General features: G+C 39.5%; 1 protein-coding gene across 1 annotated transcript in view; it reads left to right on the top strand.

Annotated features, from left to right (window-relative positions):
- The window catches only part of atp2b4 (ATPase plasma membrane Ca2+ transporting 4), a 92,045-nt gene extending 72,167 nt beyond the window's left edge, over positions 1 to 19,878 (top strand). The window contains 9 exon segments of the mRNA XM_060858491.1: positions 433 to 520; positions 986 to 1,092; positions 1,785 to 1,976; positions 2,637 to 2,850; positions 6,362 to 6,573; positions 7,003 to 7,110; positions 8,351 to 8,533; positions 16,568 to 16,743; positions 16,745 to 19,878. Of these exon segments, the coding sequence (XP_060714474.1) occupies positions 433 to 520; positions 986 to 1,092; positions 1,785 to 1,976; positions 2,637 to 2,850; positions 6,362 to 6,573; positions 7,003 to 7,110; positions 8,351 to 8,533; positions 16,568 to 16,743; positions 16,745 to 17,282 (1,818 nt within the window). The 3' untranslated portion in view covers positions 17,283 to 19,878.
- The last annotated feature ends 682 nt before the right edge of the window (positions 19,879 to 20,560 follow it).

Genomic DNA, 20,560 nt, shown 5'->3' on the forward strand with positions numbered 1-20,560 from the left:
CCTCATCTCTGCTACCTCCATCTCTGCCTCATGTCTTTTTCTCACTGCTACAGTCTCTAAGCCATACAGAGCTGCTCTCACTACTGTCTTGTACACCTTTCCTTTCATTCTTGCTGTCGCTTTTCTGTCACACAACACAACACTCCTGACACTTTTCTCCACCCACTCCAACCAACATGTACTCAGCTCTTCACCTCTTTTCCACACTCCATGTCGCATTGGACGGTTGACCCCAAATACTTAAACTCCTGCACCTTCTTGACCTCAGCTCCCTGTAACTTCACTGTTCTTTTTCTCTCCCACTTGTTCAGGTTTACTTTTTTGACTTTACAAGATTAGTGTCTTAGATTCTCCTTCCTTCCTTGTGAAATCTCTTTTTATTTGTGTTTAGAATTTTTTGTTGTTTTTTTTTTTGGTCTTCCTGGCCTCTAGGTGGAGCAAGATCGTCTGGACAAGGTCTGGCCCAAACTGCGTGTACTGGCTCGGTCTTCTCCAACAGACAAGCACACTCTGGTCAAAGGTAGTCAGGGTCACATGAAAACTTAAATACTTTTATTTGCAATCCAGAAATTTGCAGAATATTTTGAGGTAAAAAGATTTTCTAAAGCTATTTTGACATAAAACAAATGAGCATATATTTTTCTTTGAATCTTTAACACCAGTTTTGCACTGTTTTTTGTCTTTTGATCCCAGATCTGACTTTCATGTAATGCAGCTCTGTGTGTTAAATATGGCATCATTCAATTCTGCACAAACAGAATTTCAAAGTACCTCATTAGCAAAAACTGGAGCTGAAGCTTCCTTTAGAAAGAGCCCTGAGCGCTCCATAGCACCCTTACATTTGTATCTGATAGTGATTATCCTGCACGTCTGCTCAGCCTCCACATAGGAATACCATCCTTCCGTTAATGATAGCTTTTTTGGGTCATTGAACACATCGATTTTACTCGTTTAACCGAGGTATGACTGAATGCTTGTTTTTCAGGCATCATTGACAGCACGGTAGGTGAAACCAGACAGGTGGTGGCTGTGACGGGTGACGGAACCAACGATGGACCTGCTCTCAAGAAGGCTGACGTCGGGTTTGCTATGGTACGACTTTGCTCTTGTGTGAACTCATAGCTAATTTTTTATAAACTTATAAAAAATTTATCGCAGTTGGCGGTTGCTACGTTGGAGTTTTTGTGCAGTTTATTTGATGTGAGTTATGTTTGGCACCAGGTTTCTGTGGCTCCCGGTGGCTGTCTGGCTCAGTGCAGCTTTGTTCTCATTTTCAGCCAATATCTGCAGCACTCATGCAGGAACAGCCCTGCAGGTTCCCAGGTGCTGGGAGAATAAATCTTTACCTGGAGAAACATGTATATCCTGTAGAGGATGTTGTCGCTTCCTTAGAAGATGCTTACAGTCAGATTAAACCCTATAGAGTCAGAAAATATATCATTTTATGTAAAGGGAACAATATACATGTACAGTATATGTCTAGGCTTGACCAACAAATGCAAACAACAGAGTAAATTACAGCTCTTATACGGTACATTCATTTTGGTGTTTGTTCTTGTCTCTGTTTGCTTGCTTGTTGCAATTTTTTTTAGATGCTTTTCTGCTCAACCCAGTTGTAAAAAGTTGATTTGAGATACCACTGACTTCCTGTCATCTCGCTCAAAGCTGCTGCTCACCGGATGTTTATGATATAAAACAGTTAAGAGATCCCATGTTTTCAGCAGTACCCATTTGATGGTACTGTTGTTGAATCTGTGTTTTGTTTTTGCTTCCGCGCTCCTCAGGGTATTGCTGGGACTGACGTTGCTAAGGAAGCCTCTGACATCATTCTGACCGATGACAACTTCACCAGCATTGTAAAGGCTGTAATGTGGGGGCGTAACGTCTACGACAGCATCTCCAAGTTCCTGCAGTTTCAGCTCACGGTCAATGTAGTGGCCGTCATCGTGGCTTTCACCGGGGCCTGCATTACACAGGTGAAACCTCAACCTTCTGGCTCGAGCAGCGCTCTGATTTTGGGATATGACACTTGAGCCATTGTTGTGGGTCGAACTGACCCTTGTGAGCTAATTAGATGCTACAGAGAAAACATGGCTCAGTGACCTAAAAACTTGATTGCAGAAAAGGCCAAGTGCTTCATCAGATTCCTTTCCAAAAAGGAACACTTGGTGTCTGTGTTGATTTGTTACTACACACTAACAATAACAGTAATAACTATTATTATTATTATTATTATTATTATTATTATTATTATTATTATAATTATTATTATTATTATTATTATTATTAATAATAATTATTATTATTATTATTATTAATAATAATGATGATGATGATAATAATAAATAATAATTATAATAATTAGTGACTAGTATACTAAAAAATGAGCTATATATTTTAAAAATTGCCATGAATAAATTATTTTTAATATGAATTTTATATATAACCTTATGTAACTCCCCCAAAGCCAAAAAAAAGAACCCTGATTTTGTTAATAAAGCTGTGCTGCATTGTTTTATCGTCTCTGGTTTGTGTCCTTTTCAGCTTTCTGTTGTGTCGAATTCAGAATGTTAATGAGCCTGTGTGTGTGTGTGTGTGTGTGTGTGTGTGTGTGTGTGTGTGTGTGTGTGTGGTAGGACTCTCCGCTAAAAGCAGTGCAGATGCTCTGGGTCAATCTGATCATGGACACACTGGCCTCTCTGGCTTTGGCCACTGAGCCGCCCACCGAAGCCCTGCTACTGCGCAAACCCTACGGCCGAAACAAGCCACTTATCTCCAGAACCATGATGAAGAACATTCTGGGCCATGCCGTCTACCAGCTGTCTGTTACCTTCACCTTGCTCTTTGCTGGTAAGGCTTCGGGGAACACACAACGCATGGAGCTCTGGCCTGGTCCTGTGTGCTGAAATGTGTTCTATTGATTGTGACAAGACCAGAATTCGTAAAAATCATAAATCAATATGCACTCATTTTTTATATATATATATATATATATATATATATATATATATATATATATATATATATATATATATATATATATATATATATATATAGAATATAGATATATATAAAACCTAAAACCATTGATGTTTTTATGTTTTTGATGTGACTATCTATATATAGATATATATAAAACCTAAAACCATTGATGAGAACTTTAGCATGGTATAAAGTTATTTTATTTAATTTAGTTAGTTAAGTATAAAGCCATACTTTCTACTGTAATTAAATAATTTTAAATGCTTCTGTATTTCAGAGAAAAATTCTAAAGTGCCCTATTTAGTTGGGATTAGTTTGACATGAATCGATTTTATTACAGTTGTAATAAATATATTATTACTATAGTAATGGTTCATGTGTATATATACTATTTATAATATTCTATAATATTTACAGTATTTTATTTATTGCCAGTATATTTCTGTATTTAATATATCCTAAAAAAATATCCAGGAAAGATTTCAGCTATACAGTGTAAATGAACAAGTTTGTTTTATTCTTATCGTCTCCCCCACAACAAGCTAAAATGAAGTTATGAAGCAGTTCTAATAAAAGGAAAAATAGATTCTAAAAAAGTATTTACTGAAGATCCACAACGCACTTATTACATGTGAACGCTTGCTTCTGTTACTCCATCCATCATCGTTGCCGCAGACGAGACGAAATGATACCGAATTGTAAATAAATAACGAAACCTAAATCACTGTTATTATTAAACCAAACATCTCACGCTCATACCCTTAACTCTAAATGAGGGCTTTATTAAAGAAAGACATGTTTGAATAGTAAATCAGCAAAGCCTGTAGATGAACTCCTCTTAGACAAGTCTAGTATTATCCCTAAAAGCTATGCGGCATGATGAAGTGAAATTGTTGGATGTCTGATTAGATCTGTTTCAGTCATTTAAACACGTGCTGGAATAAAGGATGTTCCATCCCTTTAACTGGCGCTGGATTGAAATACAATTTAGATCTTATCGCACTGGAATTGGTCATAATCGTTAAGGATGTCCGGAGATGGCGGAGTAGTATTGTGCGATTAGATTTCTGAGCGTATAAATAAAGTTGTTTCATGCCAAGTCTGACGTTTAATCCCAATGACGTCATCTGAACCGAAGTTTTGTTGCTTTTTATTGAACACTGCAACCGCGGCTGCTTTTCACCATGGCGAGAAATAATAGTTTAAAACATCTGCTATTTATTCTCTTTGTAGATTTCTGTACAGGCTTCAGTCAACATTTTATGATTATTTTCATGAAGCTAAAGTAGACGTTTCATCTGATTTAGTATTATCAATGATTTATTTTTTTTGTGTATGTGTGAGATGAGATGAGTCTCGCTAATGAAACATTCATCTGCTCAGTAGATTTATTGTAGTCTTCACAATAAAATACTTTAGACAGGCAGATAAGGATAGAGGTGGCAGTTAAGGCTTTAGATTATAAATAAATAAATTACTGATTGATCCAGTCGGCTTCTAGCGTGTGTTAAAAGTGTGCTAAATAACTGTGCAGCTCTTGCATTGCCTACAGCGTTCTTTTCGAGCTGTGTCATAAACATGACCGCTTTATTTCCCCGACTCAAGCAGAGCAAACACATTTTTTTCACGCAGTCTGCTTACATGATTGACCTCACATGGTGATATAACGTTCCTCTGGTGGCTCAAGGCACTGGGAGGTGGAACAACAACACTACTGTAACTAGTGTGCAAAAAAAAATAGATCCCACGCCAGCCAGAGAGTCGGCGTTCCAGCCCTTCAGTAAGACCTTAAGCTTCGACTTCTCGCTCATGTTCTTGACTACATTTCTCATCGCTTGTACACTGTTCTTGGATGAAAGCTTCTGCCAGGATTAATTAATGCAAATTTTATGCAGTTTGCCGGAGCCTTTGAAGAACACTACCGCTGAGGTTCACACGCTGTATGTACACTAGCTCATCGTACATGCCTAAGGGTGGCTCAGGCTTAGTGTTGCTGAGCTCATTGAGATAACTACAGTGCTGTTTCACTTGAGGAATAGGATTTACACCAAAGGCACAACAGATTGCCATGGAATTCAGTGCGTGTATCATTCCACACTTCTCTCTCGGGTTCACTCGTTGCCTGTAGACATCATTTAAGAAATGTTGATTCATCAACTAATCTCTCAAAATGTTCAATTTGAACTCTCAAACCACTGAGAATTGGAATGATGATGAACATTAAAAAAAAGTTTTTTGCACATCTAATGATTTTACAACTAATAATATCCAAGACTTCTGTCCTGAAAATCAGAGGGTTATTTTGGCTCGGCTTGATTTTTACCCACAATGCTGTTCTACTCGCTGATAACCACAGCAACAGGACTTAACTCTGTACCTGAAAAGAGCAATGCAGCAACACTTTAGTCCTTCAGTCTGTCCAGCTGTCTAACCCCATCATCTGTACTTAATTTTTCTTGCCAATTCTGCCGTCATCACCATCGCACTCTCCATCTTGTAGATCACTAGCTATCTGAGCCAAGTCTCTGTCGTAACTCGGCACGACTGTCATAACTTAGAGAACTGCAACCTTGAACTTCAGAGGATCAGAACTTGGAGCTCGGAGTTTGCTGGCTCTACCAATTCCATAGTGGATTTGTTCTTTTAATCTTCTTTCATTTAAAATCTATTACAACGTTTCAACAGTTTCTCTTTACAAAAGATCTGGAAACATTGGACTGCTGTGTAATGCTTTGCATGCTGGATCTCTTCAAACTCCCCCCAACCATCCAACATGCTGGAGTTGGAGTTCTACCAGGGACTAAAAAGAGGGATTTCTCCTTTTTTGGCATCTCTTTGCTTTCTTCCGGTTTAGTTCAAAATTGAAATTCTTCATTATTTATATAAAGCTCTTTCCGGTCTTGCTCTAGTACCATAACGGTGTTGGTGGAACACGGGGACAGTGGCAGGCTGTGAGGACGTACACAATCGCAGGTATAGAGCAGGTTGAAAACCGGCTGCGGTCAAACAAGGCAAAACCGGTGCATGCAGGGCTAGGCTAAGACAGGGTCAATAAACAGGCTGTGGTCTAAAACATAGTAAAGTTAGGATAAAGACAGACACAATTCAGAACGTGAGCTGAAAACAGGAGAGACTAATCAAGACACATGAGGAAAACGTGGCAATGTAAACAAAATGGTGAACAAGTAACAAAAGCCTAAGTGAATATAAGCACTGTAGCTTGGCGTAAAGGGACGAATCGTGACAGCTAAGATCCTGTAATCAACTTTTGTCTGTACTCAGCTGTCGTATTAAAACCAAGCCTTAGACCTAAACTCTGGATCTCCCCTTTCGAACTAATCCATTTAGAAACTAAAGAACTAAAATGCTCTTTCCACAGGAGAGAAGTTCTTCAACATAGACAGCGGCCGCAATTCTCCCCTCCACGCGCCGCCCTCCGAACACTACACCATCATCTTCAACGTTTTCGTCATGATGCAGCTCTTCAACGAGATCAACGCCCGCAAGATCCACGGCGAGAGGAACGTCTTCGAAGGCATCCACAGGAACCCCATATTCTGCAGCGTCGTCCTGGGAACCTTCATCCTGCAGGCAAGAGATGGGATGAACTGAAAACATTAGAGTCTTTAAAAATTATTTAATTTCAACTGCTAATTTTCTTTAATTAGCAGTAGGGGATTAGCAAAGCAATTTTAACCTCATTGTTTTATTGTGCACATTTGCAGATGTTCCACATCATTAATAAACATTCATTAATATTATTTAATGCGAATCCTGTATAAAACATCACGGTTAGAATATCTCCGAAAGATCTCTGCATGCACTTCCAAACTAGTGCTACGAAGCCTGGGCCATAAGGCGGTTTTAAAATCTCGAGCTTAATAATTCCAGCATAAATAAAGCAGTCACAGAGCCTTTGATGCTGTTGTTCACAGCGATTTGTTCGGTGTTGCCGACAGTTTCATTTGATCAGAGCTCGACTTGTTTAGCAATCGTGTTGTTCTTGTTTGACTTCCTTAGATCATCATCGTGCAGCTGGGAGGAAAGCCTTTCTCCTGCACAGCTCTCACCCTGGATCAGTGGCTCTGGTGCATCTTCATTGGTGTCGGCGAACTGCTCTGGGGCCAGGTACGGAAAAATTCATTCCCGTCATTTTTTTAATAGGCAGGACCGCTTTTTATTTGCACGCCGCCGCACTGTTTCATCTCTTCCAAACAGGATTCTAAAGAGCTTTGCTCGTTTGAATAAAGCTTGTAGGTGTTTTTTGCATTGAAAAGCTCCATCTGCACATGACAAAGTGTGAATGTACGGTGTGAGGGAGAGGGAGACAGGGTGGGGGAGAGAGAGAGAGAGAGAGAGGGGAAAGAGACATGCAGCATAATGGTGTAATGAAAACATCATGGCATAGTGCTGGGACGTGGGAGACGTTCAGCAGCTTGCACCTGATAGGACTGTGTGTGTGTGTGTGCGTGTTTGTGTGTTTTGGAGAGTGGAACTGCGTGTGAATCCAGTTCTGTGGGAGGGAGAGAAGAAGGCATGAGGAGGAGGGTGGATGGTGGATGAGGTGATGTCACATTGCACAGCGCGGCCTGCGAGCCATTGCCGCCCCCAAAAAAGTTGCATGTCTGGAAGAAGACATACTGCATGGCAGTATAATGAGACATGAAAGTTTATAGCCCACAATTACACACCATCACAGGGGAATGGAAACTGAGCACGGTACTCCCACTGTGTCTCCCCTGTCTCTCTCTCTCTCACACACACACACACACACACACACACACACACACACACAACCCTACATTCCTCTACAAATGTATGTAGGTACTGCACTTGCTAGGTTAAGCGCATCATTAAGGTTTCCATGAGTCCTGAAAATCTTGGAACTTGAAACACTTCAATCGTTCTGTCTGTGTCATGTGTATCCTACGTCTTACACAGAGAGGAAAGTCCCTCGGGGGCATTTGTGAAAGTCCCTCGGGGGCATTTGTGAAGTCATTAGTGAAGATGTTTACAACATCCTCTTCCTTAATAGTAAGCAGTGAGGGGAATATCATCTCTAGTTGGAAGCAGTGTTAAGAAGAAGAAGCATGGGTGAGCAATGATGCAGCTCTGGAGCAGAGGGGGTTAAGTGCCCTGTTAAAGGGCCCAACAGTGGCATCTGTGGTAGTACAGCGGTTTAAACCCCTGTCCTTGTGATCAACAAATGACTGGGCTAAACGTTGGCTTGTCCTCTCTCACTCTGATATGTTTAAAGCAACCTTCACTTTCAGGATAATTACATACTTATAAACTAATAAATTCAACGAAACAGCCTGTATTTATAATTTCTCAACAAGAATCTTACACATCTCTTCTTCCTCCTCAGTTCATCTCGGCCATCCCAACACACCGGCTCAAGTTCCTGATGACGTTTGGTCACGGCAGCACCAAGGAGGAGATGCAGAAGGAGGAGCAGATCGAGGACGTAGATGAGATTGACCATGCCGAGATGGAGCTACGCCGCGGACAGATCCTCTGGTTCCGAGGGCTGAACCGCATCCAGACTCAGGTACTCCCACAATGCCTTTCACTTTGCCTCACTTTAGGCTTCTCTTTCAGCCATGAGCCCAGCCGCAGGACCGAAGAACATGCTCATATTGTCTTTTTTAATGATCAAATATTTGTTTTTTGTTTTCCTTTTATAGGCGTGCAGATTTGCTCATAATTGTTTATACGTATTTGACATTGATCTTGTCTGTTAGGCTGCTGCCACGAGGACAAGTATGTTTAATACTGAATTTTTTTTAGGTGCTTACAAAGTCTGGTGCTAATTTGCCGGACGTTAGCGGTAATTTAACATCACAAGGGGACATTTTTATCAGTAACACAATCTCAAACGTAATGAAGAACGATGAAAGTAAATATAAAAGTTTTCTCAGAGCTGTAGTATAAAGTAGAAATAGAAACTTCTTAGTGCTGTAGTATAGAGGAAAAGTAAAAATAGAAAGTTTCTCAGTGCTTTAGTATAAAGTAAATGTAGACAATGGAATTTCGTATAAAATTCCATTCAATATTTCAATAAAATATAGTATAGAGTAAAAATAGACTTTTCTTAGTGCTTTGGTATAAAGGAAAAGTAGGATTTTCTTAGTGCTTAAGTAGAATTTTTTCACTGCTGTCGTATAAAGTAAAAGTAAAACAGAATTTCCACAGAGCTGTAGTATAAAGCAAAAATAGAATTTATGCAGTGCTGTAGTATAAAGTGAAAATATCTTTTTTTTTTTCAGTGCTTTAGTTTAAATTAAAAATAGAATTTTTTCAGCGCTATAGTATAAAGTAAAAGAAGAAAGTGGAATTTGTTCAGTGCTGTACAATAAACTAAACTAAGTAGACTAAGTAAGAAATAGCTAAACAAATTAATAATTAAACCAAAAGAATGTTTAACGAAAAAAAAAAATACAAAAATATACAAGTTTAAATGTTAATGAAGGATAGTCTGTATTTCCTGTGAGTTTATTCATGCAAAGTTTCCAGACTCCCTTATGACTCAGAGCTGAGCAGCGGCGTGTCACATCCCAGCACTCCATGGTCCAAGGACAACACACTCTGTGTTGAAACACACTTCCATCATGGGTATAGAACTTATCTACAACCTGCTAGAAAATCCAGAGAGACTGAATCTCTGGAGAGTAAAATAGTGAGTGAGAGATACCACATGGCTGGAAGGTTTGACCTGCCCAAGCTGCTTCTAATAAAAAGCTTTAGTGAAGAATTTTAGTGCATTCTGAAGAGTTTTATAGAGTTTCTCCTAAAATATGGTGTGTGGCAGAAATTCCCAGCATGAACAGGTTCACAGACTTGTTTATTTTCAAGGATTGTGTCTGTTCTCTTGTGTTTTATTTTTTGTGGGTGTGGATTGGATGAAGGCGTACTGAGCCTGACAGAGAGTTCTGTATGGAACGGCGAGGCGAGGCAGAGGCGTTATGCCTCCTACTGAGCACCGATGAGCGTTCCATATGAACGTCCACAGGCTTCATGTTTCTCCCATCGGGCTTCATTAGGTTTTCTCTCCGCCTCTGAAAATGGAAAGCTTAACCCTAAAGCTTATCATATTTTTGTGGGGTTTTTTTGTGTGCGTTTCAGTGCCGAAATGTAGTTTTGTTGACTGTCAGATCATGAGGCACTCAGTCCATCAGTCTGTCAGTTTGCACTTTGCCTTTTTTTTGCCATTTATTTGCCATATATTTTAGTTTGTTGTGGTTTTATTATTTTAAAAAGATTTAATTTATTTGATTTTGATTATTTAATTCATTATTTTCATCAAGTTTTTGATGAATTATTTGATGAGTTTTTTGTTTTTGTTTTTTTTAAGATCATCGTGATTTAAAATACATCTAAACGTGCACTCTTTAGTCAAATACACTATTTATTTGTTGTTTAAAGTCATTTACTGTATAATGCAAACCCCACATCATCCAGGTTAATCCAAATATAGTGAAATGTATTATTATTATTACCTGTTGAAAGATTATGCATTGCTCGTGTCATATCGAGTTTCATCCAGTCTTCCAGTTGTTATTGTATCCTGCTTCTCTTTATTTAATCCAGCTGAATTGTATTTCTTCCAGTCACTAGATGACCTGACTAAAACTTTTTGATTGACATGTATGTAATTTAACCGTGAATTTAACTGGAGCAGACGGTGCTATCAGGGAACAAATGGGACATTTTGTCGTACGCATCATCTGCCCTGGATTTTGTCCCAAATCCACTTCCCTGTCCTTGACTTCCAGACTGTCTCCTGCCTCTCTTTGCCTCCAAGCGCTGATGTAGACAAGGTTGAGCGTTCCCTCTCCGTCTCCCCCATCTGACGGCAAAAAACTGCTGCTCTTCTAATTAGCTCCTTATCGTCTTTTCCTGTCCCACCAACACAATTTCTAATCCTCCTGGATTTCTATATTTTATCAGTCATGCATGGTTAGTGGTACACAATAGAGGAATTAATTGGCACATACACGATTCACAGCCAACTCATCAATGCCTGTCTTGTAGAACCACTTTATTGTCACCCCTTTGTGGTCCTTATTTCCCTTTTGTTTTCCTTTTCAGTGGGAGCTTTCAGCCTTTTCTAAGTCCTTAATAACCAAAAAACTTTCCCCAGCAAAAAGAAAATTAAAATTGCATTTTTTTAAGTCTCCTTCCATCCCTGCTCTTCCTCAGCTGCCTCAAAGCTGATTGTAATGTGGGTTTTTCATCGTCTGTTTTTCAAATAACGTATGTCTGCTTTAACCACTGATTGCTTTGTATATCTCGGTGTCTTACTATCTTCCTTTTTACCTCTTTCTTCTTCTTTCCTCCCTTTTCTTCACCGGGGCCTCTCCCTCTCCTTTGCAGATGGACGTGGTTTATACATTCCAGACAAGCCAAACGGCAGTGCCCGGTGCTCTGCGGCGCCAGCCTTCGGTGGTCAGCCAGCACAACGACGCAAAAACAGTTTCTAGCCCCACGCATGTAGGGCTTTCCCCTTCCACTGCCACAGCGCTGCCTGCCCCTGCTTCCTCCTCTACTGCAGGCAGTGAGTGGCTCTTAACACACAAGCCAAGCTGCTTCTGCATGAGCATCCAAAGCACTTATCACAACCATCTACTCTCTCACCTTTCTTACCAACTATCTTTCTCTTTCTCTCTCTCTCTCCCGAGTGTTTGAATTTCTGAGGGTGCTCTAGAACGAAGGCTTAACTCTGGAATTTGGCTCTGTCCATAGAATATGTTCTCCAGTTTGGGTGGAGAGATTTTGTCAAATTCCTTTCCCATTCCTCAATTCCCTGCCTGGGTGGAACACAGTTGTTTTTTTTTTTTTTTTTTTGCGACACGGCACATTTCCGCTACACGATAAAGAAGTCTGCTTGCAATTTTAAAGAGGCTCTGTAAAACCATGTTCTGAGTTCGCACTGCAAATCCGCATTTCTCAACGCGGTCCTAATATACATCCTTGTGGAACCCCACAGCGAAACGTTCCAAAAATTTCAGCACAGTGCTACATATTTGCAGTTTTGCTTAAAAAAAAAAGTAAAATTAGCTGTCAAAAGGTTCAGAAAGGGAAAACAAAAACAAACAAAACGGTGTAAAAGTATTCAAAAGCAAGGTGATTTAATATTATGTTTATGTATATTATTAATCACCCTGCTTTTGAATACTTTTACACCCTTTTGTTTGTTTTCGTTTTCTCTTTCTGAACCTTTTGACAGCTAATTTTACTTCTTTTTTTTAAGTCAATTCTTAAAATGAACAAAAAATTGTCTGTGAACATGCTTGAAATTGATCAAGTGTGACTATTCCAGTTAATAGTAATATATTTGGCTTACTTTACAACCTTGTAACCACTAGCCAGATTTAAGTATAGTCCAGATATTTGTATTGCTCTAAAACTCGGAGGTTAGCAAGAAAAAAGCGCTAAGAAACAATTCCAGCCTTTATGACAGGGGACTAATACTACAGCATTTAACTGCAATCATGCTGCATGTGATCTTTATAAATAGTTTGCTTTTACAGAGCCACTAGCAATTTGACTTAGTTATTTGTTTGGGGAATGATGGCAAATTTGAGAACGTTTGAGATGAAATCAATCCCATGGAGTGCAAATGTCATTTTCCATTCAGGCTGAGGAAAGAGTTTTGTGTTTTTTTTCTTTCTTAACCAGAATATGTCAGACTATGAATGTGTAATAATGTAAAATATATATACGTAACATGTCTACTTCCTTCTGTCATTCCATCACTTTTTTGCCCTCTGGTTATACCAGTGCACGGTGTTTGACGGGAACACAAAAGCTTCTACCGCTGTCTGCATGCGTCTTGAAAGAAAGCCTGCTTTTTTTTTTTTTCTTTTTTCTACGAGCTCAGAGCTGTTCAGAGCATGAATGCAGAAATGCTTTTTCTCCTTTCACTTTCTCTTTCTTTCTTTCTTTTTTTTTTGGCGAAGAAAATTAGGAGCAGATTAGCCGCTGTTCCCCCGAGGGGATCCGAGTTATTCTAAGTGTGATCTAATTAAGGGCTCTGACGAAGGTTAATAGCTGAGCATCCAGCGCATTTAAATAAATAAGTAAATAAATAAAATCAAATAAATGTATAAAGGGATGTGCATGAAGATCTGTTTGTGCATGTGTATCTGTGTGTACACGCATGTGTGCTTCACTCAAACTTTTGGATTGATGCATATTATTTACAGCTTCTTTAATCGTCTTTTCCGAGGAAACGTGTCTCTTCACTCCGAGCTAAAAAGGTGAAGCAGTAGGTTGTAGGTCGGGGGACAAATCGGTCGCCCGCCCATGAAGAACTAGACCATCCGTTAGGACTTTAGGAAAAAGTGTTTGTATAATACACCTCGATGATGTAATCATAGATGCCACTGCTCTATACACACATTTCTAAAATTAGAAATTCTAAAATCAGTGCTCAAATTGATCTCGTCTTTCTAGTTCTAAAATTGTACATATACAGTAAATATATTTTTAGATTTTTCAATATAGTAGATTTTTCTAAGCTTTTATCTAAAAGGAAATTAGAATAATGTGTAAAAAAAAAATGTAGAAAAGAATCTAAACCATGCTGGTTTTATGCTGTATTTGTTTTACATTTCTATTTATAATATGCTTTTATACTGTAGTATAGTTTCAGTTGGACAACTTCACTTTATTTTTGTGAGTCAAGGATATTTTTTTTTTATATGTGCCTTCGGCTTCCTCATTAGGAGCAAATTTAAAACTGAAATGAACGCAAAATCGGAAATTACAATTTTTTTGGAGGAATTTACAATTTTTTTCTAAATGACATCTGATTTTCTGCAGATTTGGGCCAAAACACATCATGTGGCGTTATCAGGAGTTTGAATCCCAGCACCACCATGCTACCACTGCTGGGCCCCTGAGCAAGGCCCTCAACCCTCAAATGAACAGTTAATCAAAGCCATAATAAATTAGTCTGGATTAATGCTAGTTTGTTACCTTAACTAGGTATATTAATCAGGTTACCTGGCAACCAAAACATGGCACCTTTCATCACATTGAAGCTTATAGTATTGTAGTAAGCAAAGGAATTTATGATTTGTTGTCCACCCCGATAACGAGTCTTGTCTGAATCCTTTCTAAAAGGGGAATGAAGGGATGAAAGCGAACATAATCCTCAGCGTAATTGGCTCATGACCTTGATGTATCCTGAGAGAGGGAGCAAAGTGTCTCCAAGGTGACGGGTCGCCATGTCCTGTGGCTTATGTTCACTGTCTGCCTAGCAACAGAAACCAGAGAGAGAGAGAGATGAGCATCTGCACATCTCTCTCTCTCTCTCTCTCTCTCTCTCTCTCTCTCATATCTCACTTTCTCGCCACTGATGAGAGATGACAGACTCTACATCTCACACATCTCCCCCTTCACTCCTTCCCTCATTCCTTCTCACACACCCTCCCTTCTCTTTTTCTCTCACCCTCTCACACTTCACACCCTCTTTTTTTCCTCTCTATCCATCTTCTAGGCTCTTTTTTCCAGCCCCCTCCTCACCCCCTCCCCCTTCTTGTCTCCAGATCTCTGACACGACGCACTTCACTCTCGTTCGTCCCTCCCACTCTGTATTGCAGGAGGACGTGTGAGTCCTGACTCTCTCTGCTCCCTTTATCTCGGTTACCTAAGCGGAAACGCTTCATCGGCACACCTTTAGCTTCCACCAGCGAGAAAGTGTCAGCTTGTATTTGTGCCACGCGTTTATCAAAGAAGTCTGCTGACTTTCCTGCTGAGAAAAAATTTAGAAATGACATAAAAGCTATAAAGCACGTCTCCTCTTGTGCGGTGTTAAACCATTGACGTTTGCCGACCCCCCCCCCCCCCCTTTTGGCGGGAAACCCCCTTTGTCTTGTCTTCTCTCTTCGATTCACTCGGATGGGGTTAAAATTTAATGAGCGCTCCAAACCCGAAGGGATGCCAGACGTGTCGAGATGAAGGGCCACTTTTCTTTTTCAAGTGAAGATCGAGCAGCTTATGAGATTCATTGGAGATTTGACCGTATGACAAAATCCAATTTGGGAAACGTAGACCATCATCATAACGAAGAGGGTTATCAATATTTATAGCATCTCAGTTGCTTCAAAGGTCTGCGAGCCGATTGGTTTAACAGCAGCTTGGGAAAACCCTAACGTACGCCATCATTTACACGAGCTCACGATCATTCTAATGTCTTATTTCCCGAGAATGAGGAAATCTATTTTCTCACACATAGGGCCCTGCGAACACGTCGGCTGTCGTGATAAACAAACGCAAATCTTTCGAGAACATACGCAGGCACTCGGCAGTGTAAAAGAGCGCCGATAAGAAAAAGCAGCAGGTTCATGCGTTGAGACGGAACGGCGACGTTGAAATTGGATAGGCTTCCTCTGTGAAAAACTGAAGCGTTGGAGCTCGTTTTTCTTTTTTACTCCGCTCACTCATTTCTACACTCCAGCGAGCACCTGACAAAAATGAGTGTGTGTGAGTGTGACTGAGTTCTTACCCTGGCATATGGTGGTTTCATGCTTACGTGTCTGCCAGTATTACAGCATAGAAATGTCCAGATCGTAACCCGCATGTTCTCTTCACAACTTAGCTTAGTTTCATTTCATAGCAGTACAATCGGATACGCAACCAAACTCGCAGTAAAATCAACTGCCAATTTACTGTTAAGTGGCTCAAGCTAATATTTAGCACTTGCTCATGATTTATTAACTCTGTTTAGTTTGCTGTTGTTAGTGGTCAAATTTATAAAAATAATTTTGCTTGATTTGTGGTCTGGGTTCAATACAATGTACGGTTTAAGAGTTCGAGGGTAGATTTTAGTAAAAGTCTCAACATACTTCCCACTCGATCGAAATGCCTCCAACTATAAAAATGCACGATTGACATGATCCTGGATTTGAAGTGTGTTGTGTGACTTGTTGCAAAGGCAAGATCAAGACATTTGCTCAGTAGGAGGTGTGTTTAATCTGACAGAGTCAGCAGCTAATAAGTTAGCGATTTTTCAGAAGCAGCATCATGTACAGCTCTGTTTACCCCCTGATGCTCTGAGAAACCTTTGTCCTGCAGCGTTTTAGGGAAATTCCTCCCAGATTGCACAGTGAGTGTGTTTTGTGACACTGTACCTCTTTTCCTATGTCATGCAATGTCTTCCTTTAAAAAAAAAAAAAAAAAAGAATTCTCATCTTTCTCATTCTTATTTCTCTCCTCGACACCTCCTGTCTAAAAGAAACAACGCTCGGGCAGTTGTCGAGTACAGCGTGCACGTGATTGTGTGCTGTGTGTAGCATGTCTTTAGTGTGTGTTTGTGTGTGGTATTTTTAGTGCCTGTGGTGTTTGATGTTATGTGCCTGATGTTCATGTCTTCCTTATTCAGTTGGGAAGCATTTTTTTTTAATGCTTGTGCTGTTTTCTGTTTATGTTTGGTATAATTTCATAAACAGCTTCACTTTCACGATGGCGTCACTCTTCTTGTACACGCAGACACACACACAAACACACACACACACACACTAGTGCAATCTCACTAATCCTTCTTCTTCTCTCTCTGCATTTTTCACCACACCCCCAGATTAAGGTGGTGAACGCTTTCCGCAGCTCACTGTACTCGGGCCTCGAGTCCAACAGCTCCATCCACAACTTCATGGTCCACCCTGAGTTCATGCCGCGGGTCGAGGAGGAGGAGCACGCACCCACGATAGAGGAGAGCAGCGCAGAGATTGAGCCGCTGCCTTCCTCATCCTCGGCGTCCTCCTCCTCCGCCTCCCCCAGGAAAAGTGGAGGTGGAGGCGGAGAACCCCCGGACAGCTCCATCCACGGCCGCGAGTCCTCCGTCTGACCATCTTTTCCTCTCACCCCAGCATCAAGCCCAGTTCTGTCCTCCTGCAAGCTCCTCCCTAAAGAACACCTCACCCGTCATGCAGCATCCTCACACGGAGCCGTTTTCCCCGCTTCGGCTCCTCATCGACCGGCAGCGTGGCGTCAGAGCTCTGACAGCACACGTGGCATGGTCTGACTCGCCCACACAAGGGCAGATCAAAGGCTGCAGCCTTTCCTTCACCGACACTGTATCCTTGTTTTTACTTTTCCTTTTTTTTTTGTTGTTGTTTTGTTGTCGTCATTGTTGTCCTTGTCCCATAGGTACATCATGTTACTTTTTTTCCCAACAATTCAGCGACTTTTACCACTTTTACAACTTGAAATGTGCTTTTATGTTCATACGTATTTTTATTCCTCTGTTTTGTTTGAGTTTTTATTTTATTTTTTTTGCCTTTCATGGTCATTAGAAACAAGCGTACATGTACATCACTGAAAAGTAGTCTGTACTTTCTAACTTTGTCATTTTTCTTTTAAACTGCTGGCTATCAATGTTGTTAAGGATTCCACACACACTACATTTATTATTATATATTTTTTTCCAAATACATCGACTTTTTGATTTAAGGTCATCCTTGGTTGTCTTTGTTTATTTTATCATGTTTTTGAGTTTTTGTACGCACAGACCTGAGGCTGCTATGCTGAAAGAAAGAACGAAAGAAAGAACGAAAGAAAGCACGTGTCACCAAGATGAAGCAAGTGCAAGTGCGTCATGCAACTCATCATCATAAGTCTAGAAAGTCAGCGCAAAAAAAAGAATAATACAAATTAAAAAATCCCTGATTTAGCTAAATCACTTATTTATTTATTTTTTTTACTCAAAGTTAGAGGAAGCCAATATGGAACTTTTCTCCACTTTGTGTTTGTGAGTTTGTTTGCTGATCTCATGCGTGTGTGTGTGTGTTCAGTTCGAGTCGGTTTTCAGCTTCAGATTTGACTTTTTTGCCGTTCGACTCAATATTGTGCTGATCAGATGCAGAAGGAGGATCCGTTCCAACGTTCCTCTTCCGAAGGCGAAACGAATACTAAACAGCATAAAAGCCACAATGACCGACGCGTATAACGCGACCCAAAGCCTCTGTTCGAGCCTCGTCAGCGGCCTGTTAGCCGAGAAAATCCTGCCTACGTCTTTAACCGTGTTCTAATTCTTGAATCATATTACTGCCATATTTCTACTTCCTGACTTCATACCGAGCTTCACTTAGCCAGGATCCTCAATATCCTTTTTCTACTTGCTAAGAGCCATATTTTATAGGTTGTTCTTTTATAATCCCATTTTTTTTTTTTTTTTTTTTTGCTTTCCTGCTTTGCTTTAAACTAAAATTCAGTCACTGCCTAAAATATAGAAAACGGACCACTTGAATATATCATGAACAAACGTCCCCTCGTCCCAAACCCCAGGCTTATATCCCTAAGTGATGTATTATTACGGGCGAAATGTGTAAATTTCATATAAACGTTGATGTTCTGTTCTGTTTTTTACAACTGTTCTGTATTTTTATATTAAGTACTTTTTAATATTTTGGAAATCTATAAAGGAAAGGTGTATAGGCTCGGAGCGTCGTATCCGGTGACAGATATTCAGTAAAGCGAGGCAGTAGAATACATTGTTCTCACAAACCTACGTACGCCACGTTTAAATCGAAAAAAAAAAAACGCTTTGGCCAAGGAGAGAACGACGGCGTGACGTGTTTACTTTAAATCCAGCAAGATTCCTAAAAAACAAAACCAAAAAAAAAACCAATTCTCAGCTCACTTTAAACAGCATTGGGTGTAGGTGCGTTGGGGGAAGAAAAATAAAAGCTTGTAGTTTATCCAACATCCTGGCTGCTGTAAATGTTACACGGACATTAGAAATGATCTCAATTCCATATTAGGTGAAATAGTTCCATTGCATATATTCTATTTTCATCATGTACACGCATACTGTTAGGTTCATTAGCATGGTATTACAGCATCCTTTATTTTCTTTACCATGAGCTGTTACTATTGGCTGTTTTATTTTATTTCATGGGTTTTTTTTTTTGCCCCCCACTCCCACCCCCACCCCATGTGTGCGCCCAGATATAACTCGTCTAACTAACTTTTTTGTTGTTGTTGTTTTTTTCTCCTGTCAACTGATCTACTCAGTTCATGAAGATCTAGTACCGTGTTCAGTGTAGTGTTAAAACAAATACTGCAAAAAAAAAATAAAATAAAAAAAATAAGAAGCTTGTTCTGCAGTCAAAGCTTTAAAAAAATTCTGCCAAAGTGTTATTTTTGTACAATCATTACTTCTTCTCGTTCTTCTTCCCCGTGCTAAGCTGTTGAATATGACACTACGTTTGTTTTCCTCTACACATCTGTCCAGTCCTAAAGATGTCCGGGATAAATCTTTGTGAAATTAACCAACGTCTTTTAATCCACCTCATGGTATCATCTTATTGCATCTCTGGAATATTATTTTTTTTTTTTTTTTTTTTTTTTTTTTTTTTTTTTTTGCTGTACATTGATTTTAATCAACAGTTTCAAATTTCGACACCGATCTGGCTGTGCAGGAAGATTTGTTATTGCACACATCTGTCCAAAAAAAAAAAAAAGAAGAAGAAGTAAAAAAAAAAAAAGGATGGCATGCATTAACTGATTCAACTGCTTGGCTAGTCTACTGAGATTTATTTAATTATTTTGTGTGTGTGTGTGTGTGTATGTTTTGGAGATAGGAGTGCTACACCACAGCTGTAAATAAAAAAGATTGCATTTTTAACCTGGAATAAATCACAACCACCTACTTTTCCATAACTTTCCATAGACAACCTGCATTTGAATGCGTTCTAAAGTGTATTTGATTGTAAAGGGGGAAAAAAAGAAAAGAAGAGAGACAGAACGACCAAAAGAAAGAAAGAAAAAGTAATTTCTTTATTATAAATCATATGAATACGATAATAAGCACTGGTGTTATTTTTGTATAAACCTAATATCATCTATGTGGCATGCATGACTTATAAACAAATTGGTGGTTCAAAGCAATATGTACAACCTGGTGTGAGTGGTATTTCTATTGTCCTGTGTTGCTTAAAAGAAAACTCTTTAACTGTTTAATATATGTGTTCAGTGTTTCTGCATGATAAAGAATGGAATGAGACATCCCCGAAAAACCTGTACTCGTTCTCGTGACCGAGGCCGCACGTGGCACACACACACACACATACACACACACACATATACATATATATATATATATATATATACACACACACACCCCTCTTACATTAATTAACAGAGCAGAAGAAACACACACTGACATGATGCTGGAACACAGATTAAAAATGGACACTGATGACTCTATTTATTAGACTCTATGATTATCTAAAAGATTATCTTGGAAGCTTCACTCTTAACCCTCGTGTTCTTTAAGCGTGGATTGTACTTTTTTGCTTGTAAGTCAGGTATCATTACTAACACAAGCTGAGGAAACGGACTCTTCACACCAAGCGCGCCCACTTTTACTTCACCCGTTTCACTCGTCTCATCATTTCCATCTCTGTCATGCAGTCAGACGTCCAGACTTCATCTCAATTATTGCATCCTTTTATTATTTTTTTAAACAAATCCTATAACTCATGGAGCCATGTTTGAGTCTTGAATTTCTGAAGGTCAAAGGCATCAGTCTTTTTATTTTTTATTTGAATTTTTTTAATTAATTATTCCT

Source organism: Tachysurus vachellii, chromosome 22 (genome assembly GCF_030014155.1).
Source record: "Tachysurus vachellii isolate PV-2020 chromosome 22, HZAU_Pvac_v1, whole genome shotgun sequence".
NCBI lineage: Eukaryota > Metazoa > Chordata > Actinopteri > Siluriformes > Bagridae > Tachysurus > Tachysurus vachellii.